Raw genomic sequence first — 11,218 nt, forward strand, 5'->3', positions numbered from 1 at the left:
GAGGCTGGCCACACGCTGGGGCACGGGGATAGGGGGCCCCTTGGCATGTTTGGATCCCCTCCATGGAAAAGTATATGTGGTCCCTGGAGCAGAGAGCACACTGCACACAGGTGTTGGCACCTGGCCTGCCACGTGTGGTGTATATGGTTGCCCCAGACCCACACAAGAGCCTGTAGGCACGCACAAATGTGCAAGCCACACACCTTCACACACGGAAGTCCTTCACAGGACATGAGACACAGCTCGGGTACAGCTGGCCACTCGGGGCACTGGTGGTGGGGGATCCGGGTCCCTACAAGCCTGTGGCCATCTAGGCCAGGCAGAGATCAGGGGGCTTAGTGCAGACAGCCCAAGCCCACCTTCCTGGCAGCCCTTTTCTGGCAGGGTGGGCTCTGACATGGATCCCCGATCCTGCCCACCCTCCCATTCCAGTGCGGAGCCGAGGGCCGCCTTCTCCCAGGGGCACCACCAAGTCTTCCTCAACAAACCGGACGAGGCACTCCCTGGCCACCCACTTCACAAGGGTGGTCCGCAGGAGGCCCCAACCTGGCCTCTCAACCACTGCAGGCAGGCCCGAGGTGCCCCAGGGCTCCAGGCTGAGCCTGTGTGCGCACGAGGGATCAAGAGACTGTTGAGGAACACGATGCGCACCGGGCTGTGCTGCCCTGGCTGCCTGGTGAGGCGTGACTCAGGGCCAGGCCTGTCCTCCTCGCAGCCCTTCCTGTTTGGCTCCGTGCCCTGGAATGTGCCCCTTCCTGTCTGGGCCCTCTCCAGGGACACGGACAAGCTGAGGGTCAGGATGTGCTGGGCCTGGCCCCCCCCCTCCCCCCCCGTGGCCGTGTGTGGACAGGCTGTGATCACTGGGGCTGCTGCAGCTGGTTGCCTTGGGGACTCTGGGCTACACACTTGCCCTGGTCTATTGCAAAACGATCCAGACCCCGGAAATATTTTCTAGAAATACCCCTCAGCAAAAGTGATCTTCACTTAGGGGCTGAGGGAAGTAGGCATGGGCAGCCGCTGTCCTCAGGGCCACAGGAAGGAGGCCGGGTGGCAGGTCCAGATGCTGACAACTCAGGTTGTGCTTGGTCCTGTGGATAGAACCTTCTCCATCCCGTCTGGGGGGAGAGGGCGGGGGGAGGAGAATGGGGACGGGGTCTCACATAGCTGGCCTCCCATTCCCAAAAGGCTGTGACTGGGACCCTGAGGGATGCTCCTGGGCTGGGTCTCCATGCAGTGGCCCTTCTGCAGGAGCCTGTGGCAGGCTGGGCAGGGGCTGTCCCAGTGGCTGGTCATTACAGCCTAGGCTTCAGCTCCAGTCCCTCCCTGTAGCTTTTGCAGGATGGCCGTGGCCTAGGGCTGGGGGGAGGTACAGGCACTGCTCAGGCTGGGAACAGGGGGTACTGCATGGTTGCTCAGCTTCTAGGGGACCCAAGACCCAGCACTCTGCCCAGGTGTCCCAGGGATGCCCAAACCTCAGTCACAAGCAGCAGGAAGGTGGGATGAGGAGGGACAGGCCACAGCATGGACTTAAGGTGACCGGTTGCTCTTCTGGCTGGCCCAGCTACCGCTGGGGTCTGCCGGCCTGCCGCACCCTGCACCCCAGCCCTCATCCCGAGTCACCCGGCACAATGGGCAGGCACTCCAGCTGCACACAGCCTCCACTTGAGCCAGTTCTGCTCAGGCCTCAGCCCCATTCTGTCACTTGGCCCCTGGGCTCCAGAAGGCTGGGAGATCATGGATAGATCATGGCTACCCAGCTCTCTTCCCAATGAAGACTTGGGAGCAGGACAGCGCACTGGGCCAGTCAGAGTCATGGATGGAGGAGGCCCAGGTGGGTTCCTGATCTAGGCAAAGATGGTAGGGGCAGCCAACAAAGATCACACAAGGCCCAGGCCCTTAGTTTCCCCATGTAGAGCCACAGGCAGACCTAGGAGATTTTTGCAACTCTCCCACAAATCCTCTGGGAGTGTAAGTGGGGAAGATCACGGGATGAAGCGGAGATATTTTCTGTCAAATGTTTTTTATTAAGAGTGTTGGGTGGGCAGAAAGAACATCGCGGGAGCTTTCTGCTGGAAGTTCAAACCTTCCCAGAATCCAGGCTGCCCCAGAAAAGAGCCCACCAGGCGCTGGTTCATCCGCCCGCCCTTGTGAGCCCAGGGGCAGCGCACTGCCTGCAAGGGCGGAGCCACAGCAGCCGCAGCTCCCCAAAGGGCCGGCCTGGGCTCCCACTGGAGCAGGAGTAGGGTCCCAGCTGGAGAGAGCACCTTGGGCCTCCCAGCAGACACTGCCAAGCGCAGCACCAGGGGCGTGAGGGTCAACAGCATGAGGTGACAGAACCACCCTTGCACACCGCGTCTGCGAGTTTCTGGGGAGGATAAACAGTCGCCAGGCACAGCCACGGAGGCCCCGCCAGGCAGCAGTGCTCAGCCGCAGCGTTCTTAGCCACCAGGAAGGCCTGGCAGAACCTAGGGCCAGGCTGGGGGACAGGGCAGCTGGCCCACGTCTCCAGCTTTGCAAAGCCACCTGGCTTGGTTAGGACCCTGAGTCCCTGTGGGCTACTGGGACACTTGCACAAACTCAATCATGTCTTCTATACAAGATAGAAAACTGTCCACTCCGGCCAAAGACCACCAAAGCTAAGACAGTGCCATCCATTACAAGTCTGCAGACTGGTGGTAAGGCATGCGGTCGGAAGGGCGCTCTGCAGTGGGCAGGTCCTCAGGACCAAGCAGTCCAGCTCCAGGGAGGGAGTGGCTGGTGCTGGACACACATACATGGCAGTTTTTGGTTAGAAAGCCTGCTACCTCCCCCAGTCAGCCCTGGCAATTTGTACACAGAGTCTTTCTGTCCACTCACAGAAGCAGGGCAGGGGCACCTGCAGGGCCAATATGTGAGCCACGACCAGCCAGCTCGACCTCTGGTACAGTTATGTGGGGCAGGTCCTGCCTCTCCCTGCAAACCCGGGCTGTTTTCTGAAAGGCCTAGTATAGTACAGCGCCTGCCCCTTGAGTACTGACAGCCACAAGCCAAGAGGATAACCCTGCCACTTCTAAGATCACATTAAAAACCTGGTGAGATGACGCAAGCTGGGAAAGGTGAGAGGTGCACGTCAGGCACATCACCACGGTTCTACAGAATCCACGTCCTCCGCCCTCTCTGGTCACATACAGCGTATTCACACCACGTTCAGTGTTTGTCTTTCCTGTAAGGAGTTACTTGCTGGGGCTACATGATCAGAACATTTTGAACAGTTAATCCTGGTATTTGGGAAATTCCACAGAAAACAGTAAGATTGGGTTAGTGACAATGTCACTTGACCCCACCAACCACCCAAAAGCCAAACAAATACAGACACCTTAAAAACAGCCAGGTGAAAAGGTACCGATGACTTATGGCCACACACAAGCCTCTGCAAGATCGCGGCCTCTGGCTTCCATGCGTGCCAGCCGGGGGCACCAGTGCCTCGGCGGGTGTCAGCGAAGCACAGTCACATGGGGAGGGGCGGTGGTCAGGTCAGCCTTGGACGGGTACACCACCTTCAGGGTCCCTTCCAGGTCTACCACTCGGACCTGCTCCACCACCAGGGGGCACTGTCCATCCTTCCCAGGGTTTGGGTTCTTTTGGGAATCCGAAGGTTGTTCAGAAAGTGTGTCAGCTTCTGTATCTGAGAGTGATCCTTCCTCTTTGTTTTCTAATGTGTATCTGTTTAGTTCTGCCATTTTCTGCAAAGGAAAATTCCTTTTTAAGCAAGCAAGAGGACTGGCTACTCACCCGTACAGGGAGCCAGGCAGCTATGTTACTCACCAACACCAGGGCGTCCATGATGTCTTTGCAGATCTGCAGACTGGTGGCACTTGTGACTTCCAAAAACAAATCACTTGTCGTTTTCTTAATCTTAAAGACATTAGATTTCAGAAAAGATCAGTCAATAAAATCAGACATTGGTAACCGCAACACAAACCCAAACAAAGCGAGACTAGGACCTTCCATCAAGGCCGGGGACAAGCCCATACCACCAGAATGCCTGCTGTGGGGCAGCACCAGGGACGGCCAAGGCCCCCAAGAGAGGGCTTGACACTGCAACACAGGGAAGCCACATCCACCTCGTCTCCCTACCTTCGTCTTCTCACTGTTCGTTATGGGTGGGAAAGAAATCACGTCTCCATCTGCATCCACCAGACACGGGTAATTCTCCTTCCCATCCAGTAAGTGCAGATACCTGGGACAGGACAGACGGCCGGCAGTTAGGGCACACCCACCCGCCAGCCTGAGCAAACGGAGCAGCTCCTAGCACCACGCCAGGGCTCAAACTCGGTATGCTACCATCTTTGCTGACATGCCTGGTGGTGCCTGAGCCATTCCACTGCTGTCCAGAGGGCCATCCTGCCCAAGAGGTAGGTGGGACCTCCACCTTGGTACCACAGTCTCCCTGGGGAAGGCTTTCGCCTGCCCAAGCCCCTGGAGAGAGCAGGCTATCATCTGTCTGCCTTTTGCAGGGAATTTGGGGAGGTCTGTCCTGCCCTCCCTTGCAGACCTGGCAGCGTGGAGGGCTTGCTGAGGAGTGGGAGGGGCTCAGTAGGGGTGAGCCAGCAGGGGCAGCCCGCCCACCTGTGCAGTCCTGACACTGTCTGCCTCTTCCTCTGCTTCCTCTGCTCATCTGCTTCAACTTGCAGCTGTCGCACCAGCTCCTTGGCCTTGACTTCTTTCCGCCCCAAGGGGATGATCTGTCAGGGTAAAAATCCACACACTTGCTGACCCCACAACCCCAAAAGTTTACTGTCTGTGCATTAATGACACCCTAGTTCCCATGCTCCTACGACTGACCTCTAGACAGAGCCAGCAAGTCTCTAGGACGGAAAGCCAGCAGGCTGAGGATGGAGCGCTCTCCCATGGGAGCCTTTGGAGAAGTGCCTCTAACTTCAAATATTCTCAGAGACAGCTCTACCTCAAGTCCAGCCAGCGCACAACTGTGTTTCTGAGGGCCTACAGGGCTCAGTGGGCAGAGCTGGCCAGGTCCGACAGCTAGCATCTGAAGGACCCCTGCAACAGTAGCTCACCCAAAGCCAACCTGAAGGCAGATGTTTTACAATGGGAACATTAAATAAAATTTTCAGGTAAAACTTAATGAGCAGTTGGGTACCAGTGGCTCACACCTGTATCCTAGCTCTTTAGGAGGCTGAGATCTGAGGACTGCGGTTCAAAGCCAGTGTGGGCAGGAAAGTCTGTGAGACTCTTATCTCCAATAAACCACCTAAAAGCTAGAAGTGGCTCTGTGGCCCAAGTGGTAGAATGTTACCCTTGAGCAAAAAGAAGCTCAGGGACAGTGCCCAGGTCCTGAGTTCAATCCAGGACTGGTACAAACATACAAGTTAATGAGCACATGAAAGAAACCGCTTCTAGAGAGTTTGACTTCAGACCAGTGTCTCATTTCACCTTGTACCAGTACTGCCTAGAAGCACACAGGAGGTTTGGGCTCAACCATGCGCATCTTTGGAAAAGCAGCAGAGCTGGAGGCTGGGGGGCGGCAGGCACCTTCAGGTCCTGAGGCGGCCGAGCTGCATAGAGCAGGGGTCCCCGCACGGCGGGCAGGTCGTGGGTGGCGATGGTGGCTGCTGTCCGCTTCTCACAGAGGTCCTCATGGAGCTTGGTCTGCGACACAGGCAGGAGAGGAGGAAGGGCACGGTGAGGTGCGACGCGAGGCCCGCAGCCTGCGGACCCCGCTCAGACCTGCCAAGGGCTGCCAGCACCACTCTAATCTGGCCACAGCAGTGCTGGTTCTTTAATTCTAGAACTCAGGGTTTAAGATTTCCAAGAACCCATCCTGAAATAACATGTGTGACAGCAGAACAAGCACAACTTCAGCAGAGTTCCCCAGTAGCTCTTCTGCTGCTGGCTTCCTCCCCGAACCACAGAGGGCGGGAACAGTGAGCAGGGTTCTAGGGCAGCAACTCGGCTGCCTTGGGCAGGAGGGAGGGAGCCTGGCGCGGCCCGGCTCACAGGCAAAGCTGTGCTTTCTGTCTCAAGGACCTGGCATCCCAGACAGACAACACTTGGGACGAGCAAAACCTACCAGCCGCGCCACTGCTACAAGGGGATGATTCACCACCACCTTGTGTAGAACAAAACGTGCCATTTACTGCATAATCAGAAAACCTGCCCAGAGCCCAGAACTGAGGTAGCTGGCATGCATTTTTGGTGGTGGTAAGGCCACTTTCAGAGGGTAGGGTAAAATGCAGAAGTGGAGTGTCAAAGAGCAAGGGCAGAGGTGAGGAGCCCAGGGCTGAGCAGAGGGTGCTGTGGACACCAAAGAACAGGAGCTCCTGCCCGTCCCGTGGACTGGAGAGGGGAACTGAGGCACAGCAGCCTCTCAGCTGAGATCCAGGGCTGCACCACTCCTCACCATGGCTCTGGGACGCGCCCCAGTGACCTGGCCCCTCCCAGCCCCAGGCTGCTGCCTGTGCCCACACCTGAGCGGCGAGGAAGCGCTTGAGCGCATTTCCGGGCTCCAGGTTCATGCCTCTCACTACAGCGCCCACGAAGTACGGCCGGACATCCCGAACCTCAGGGCTCACTCTGACGGTCAGGGGCGTGGGGTTCTCAGAGACGTGCAGGACCCGGAGCAGCAGCTTGGCCATGTCGGCTGCCTCCTCCTCCCCCTCGCCACTCTCCCGCCTCTGCTTCCGCTCCCTCCGCTTCTTGCGGCTGTCTTCCCTCTCCGAACCGTCCGCCTTGCCCCGGCTCCGGCAGCCGCCACGGCCCCCGGCACGCAGGTACTCCAGAATGGACCTGGTCTGGCAGCTGCTGAGCATCTTCTCCAGGCGCTTGTCTCGGAGCTTGTTCCCTTGGAAGTTGATCTCCTTGAGTTTGGGGCAGTCGGCCAGCTCTGCGGGGATCTCACTCAGCTGGTTGTTAGACAGGTCCAGCATCTGGGAAGAGAACGGAGAACACGTACATGTCAAGGGACCCAAACGTGGGGGGGGGGGAACTCCTCTACTGAGACACCTGAAGCTGCAGCCACACGCAGCAATCCACCTGGACGCCAGACACTTCACATCTTTTTGCATCTTTGTGATTCTGGGGCCTGAACTCAGGGCCTGGCTGGTGCTAGGCAGGTGCTCTACCACCCTCAGCTGTCCTTCCCCAATGTTTGCTTTTTTGTTTTTGACATAGGATCTAGCCTTGAACTTGTGATCTCTCTGAGTATGCCTGAATAACTGGCACTATAGCTATGCACCACTGTGCCCAGCTAAACACACCATTTCTGTCCTGCAAGGAGTCCCCAACAGGAAGGAGCGGTCTGCAGGGGCAGTCACCTCCGGAAAACCTTTTCTCTGACTGAAGCATCTCTCTTGAATCCTGTATCTCTTTTGGTCAGCCACCAAGCTAGAGGAGAGCAGATAGCAAGGGTTCCCAGGTGGTGCTGAGCAGAGAGAGAGAGAGAGAATGGAGCAAAGCCTCCAGACAGACTCTGCCCACATTCAGACTCGAAGCTGCCGGGATGTGGCCTGTCTGCTTTTGCCTTCTACACAGTTGGGGGCGAGGCACTGCGCTCACTGTCTGTGCCCGCGCACTCTTGGAGCCCAGGAGTGGGAGGGGTCTTCCATAGCTCTCACTGTGGGCTGGCAGACCACACTGCTCAGCTAACACTGTCCTTGGCCTTCTTGATGCCTCCTCCTTGGAGCCTGGCTGGGGAGGTCCGTGCGGCGGGTGTACAGCTCCCTCTTTCCCTTTCGGCTGTGGGAAAGAGGCCACTGCCTGCTTTGTGCTTCTGGCTCCTGACAGGTATCTTGCCCAGTGTGACTGGCTGGCAGCCTTGGAACCTTTGCTTCTTATTTCCTCTGGGGATGGAGGGGGCTCTGGCCGGCCTTGCTCTTCACTTGCTGATGCCAGGACTAAACATTTGGGGTCTCTGGGAGTCCAGAGGGAGGCGTGGCTCCAGACACACCTGAGCTCTGTGACACACAGGTGCCTGGAAGCACACACCTCTCTGTGTGGCGATGTGGCCGAATACCAGCTCCATTTGGAACTGGGGAGAGGGGGGGGAATGACTGGTTGCTCTGGGGCTGAGGCGGCCAGTCCCGTGTGTGTGTGTGTGTGTGTGTGCATGCGTGTGTGTGTGCGTGTGTGTGTGACAGCTGGGCACAGGGAAGGGGCTTTGGATAAGCTTCCAAAGGCACAGCAGAAACCCAGGCAAACGAGCGCCCTCCGGAAAGGAAAGCCTGACCCAGCAGCTGTCAGCAGGCCTCAGCACCCGGGTGCCCCTGGGGAGAGGCACGCGCGAGCACCACTGCAGCTGGACGTGGAGATCAGACTGTCCGATAGAACTGTTGCTGCAGGTGGGCGGCCTTTGTCCCAAGCCAGCACTTCAGAGTCGGGATGCATCAATGAGGGAACCCAAGTGCACAATGATGTCACTGGACGTACACAGAAGTGTTTTACACAGTGACTGCAGTGACCCACGTCTGACTGCCACCCAGCACATAAAGTCAGATGTGGAACTTTCCACTTGGGTGTCGTGTCAGTGCTCAAGGTTTTTGGATGAGGGATACTGAACCTGTTATTCCTCTCCAGATGCTTTGCGTTGCACACAGATCTGGGGGTGTAGGCTGACTGGCTGGCGGCCCTGCCAGTCACCGAGAGCATGCCTGCCAGCTTCTCCTATCAGAAGCAGAGTCTAGGCTGACAGTACCCCTAGCCAGCAGCATGGGAACCAGACACCGGTTCTGAGCCAGCTCCAGAGCTCGGCATTAGAGCAAGCTGGGCCAGCTGCTGCGGAGCGTGGCCTGCCAGGCCACCAGCTCCAGAGCTCGGCATTAGAGCAAGCTGGGCCAGCTGCTGCGGAGCGTGGCCTGCCAGGCCACCAGCTCCAGAGCTCGGCATTAGAGCAAGCTGGGCCAACTGCTGCGGAGCGTGGCCTGCCAGGCCACCAGCTCCAGAGCTCGGCATTAGAGCAAGCTGGGCCAACTGCTGCGGAGCGTGGCCTGCCAGGCCACCAGTCCAGAGGCTTGGGGCCTGGGTACAGTGCTTGAGGTCAGTACACGGTCCAAAGGGGCTCTGGTTTGAGAGCTCTATTAAGGCAAAAACTCATGCTAAAGAAAAGTTGGATGAGGGAAGATTTGTCTAGGATTTGCTAGAAGTCCCATAGGAACTCCTAAGACAGAGAGGGAGAAAAGATGCGCCAGAAAAGACAGTGAGGTAGAGAGACGCACACAGAGTGGTATCCTGCAGTGCAAAGACACAGCTCTGGGGCGTACAGAGACTTTTCACCCCAAGTACTCCTCCTACCCCCACCCTGGGCACCCACAAGGAAGCAAGGTCATGGAAATGGAAAGAAGCCTTAGGCTTCACAGAGAAGGGCCAGCGCCGGTGGGAAGCAGCAGCCTCTGGTCTCATGCACAGAGTCTGTGCCTCCAGACAATGCCAGAGCGGCTGTGAGGCTGGGCTGCAGCCTCCTGATGCCTGGCTGGGTTCTGAGCACCACTGACAACAGCAAGTGTCATCACAGGCCCCTCTGGTCCCAGACACAAGGTTTGCGTGTGGACATGAGATGTGTGCAGAAGGGTCCCAGTGGCGTGACTGTGTCAGGGACAGGTATGTGCAGGAGCACCCCAGTGCCATTTCTTCAGACCACACCCTGTCAAATGCTACCAAGGAACCTGGACTCTCCAGGTCTTGAGTATGCCTGGCCACCTCCCAGGAGCTGAGAAACGCGGGGTATATGGGAAGGGTTTGTTCATCTTGGTTACTGTGTCTGAGCTGCAAACAAGGCCATTCCTGGGCCCCCAGAGAAGTCTCTGTTAACTAGCTGAGGTACTGCGCCACTCCTCCTAGCAGACCCAGCAGGACAGCACCATGGGCCTGGGTGGTGCAGCAGGAGCAACCTGACATCCCTGCCTTTGCCCACCACAGCCCTGGTGGCACTGCACCAGAGCCTGCAAGATGGCAGGCTGTCCAGTGTCTCTCAGGTCTCCCCCAGAGGGAAGCCAGACAAAGCAGGTACAAGACAGGGCAATGAAGCCAAGTACACTAGCAGAGGACAGAAGAGGGTGGCCAGCTCCTCAGTCTCCTTGTCCCACGCTGCTTAGTGGCAAATAGGGTCCAGGCCTTCCTGTTGCAGTCCCAGGGAAGTGCGTGTAAGAACTAGGCCAAGGATCTCACCTGCAATCGCTTTCCTCTGGGAAGCAGTGGGCAGGCAAAGGCCTCCGCTGCGACTCATGCCCCTAATCCAGATATCTCCTGGTGTCTGTGTCCTTGCCTCTATACCCCTAGCCTGGGCTTTGCAGGCTTATTTGACTGAACTGTAGACATGGGAAAATGCTACAAGTCTGGGCCTGAAGGCTTGGCAGCTTCTCCATTTGTGTTAAGAAATGGCACACTGTCACATGGTGAAGTGATGGAGAGTACCAGGATGCCATACAGAGAGCAGCCAAGAAACTGCAGCAAGGGCAGCACAACTAGCTAACTGAGCCTGGGCAGGAACAAGTGACAGGGAAAAGCAATGTAAGCTGAGGGTGTACTCACAGGATGTAGAAGCCATGTCAAGACACACACTAGGCTCAACAGAGTCCTGGCAGACCAAAACATCCACACAGGGGCAGGCAGAATGGATAGTTATATAGCTGTGGGGGGTGAGGGGAGGGCCTCACACCTGAGCAGTAAAAGGATGACCTCACTCAGGGAGTCTCAGCCCACAGCCTCTCCATCTACTCTGATCTCTGCACCCCCCCTCACACATTCACACAGCGCAGAGAAGCCTTTACACAGATACAGACATTTGCCACATGAGTTGCACTACCCCAGGAGTTAACTGTCATTGCAAATCCAGCTACTGAGCCATTTATGTCTTAATAAGAAAAGCCTGTGTAAACTAGGGGCGGAGCAGCAGGGGGGGAACGGCGGGCCTGCCTGCTAAGGGTGGAAGAAGAGGAGACCTCACAGAGAGCACAGCGGACGGGAGGCAGGTCTGGGCTCCACACCGGCGTCGTCCCACCCCCGGGGCCGAGCATTCTGCTGGAGCCCGGGAAACCCACGCTAAGCGAACCACACACCCACACGAGGCTTTGCCGCCGGCTCCGGGGCAAGCCTGGGCCTTTCGGGGATCCCGCTCCGCCACACGGCCGTCAGGTGCGAAGGAAACACCTCGTGGGACCTCTCGTCCCCAGGACCGCGCGCCCCCGTGACCGCGGCCCCCTCCCCCGCCGGGGGCCCCCTCCCCGCC

General features: G+C 57.8%; 1 protein-coding gene across 1 annotated transcript; it reads right to left on the bottom strand.

Moving 5' to 3' along the window:
* Positions 1-3,185: 3,185 nt before the first annotated feature.
* On the bottom strand, positions 3,186-11,084 carry Lrrc47 (leucine rich repeat containing 47). The gene is made up of 7 exons (XM_013034945.1): positions 11,049-11,084; positions 6,468-6,926; positions 5,533-5,649; positions 4,609-4,724; positions 4,117-4,219; positions 3,805-3,894; positions 3,186-3,722 (listed from the first exon to the last, which is right to left on the bottom strand). The coding sequence occupies exons 2-7, from the start codon at positions 6,924-6,926 to the stop codon at positions 3,474-3,476; spliced, it is 1,134 nt and encodes a 377-aa protein (XP_012890399.1). The 5' UTR covers positions 11,049-11,084; the 3' UTR covers positions 3,186-3,473.
* Positions 11,085-11,218: the final 134 nt, after the last annotated feature.

This window comes from Dipodomys ordii, unplaced genomic scaffold, assembly GCF_000151885.1.
Source record: "Dipodomys ordii isolate 6190 unplaced genomic scaffold, Dord_2.0 Scaffold6, whole genome shotgun sequence".
NCBI classification, from domain to species: Eukaryota; Metazoa; Chordata; class Mammalia; order Rodentia; family Heteromyidae; genus Dipodomys; species Dipodomys ordii.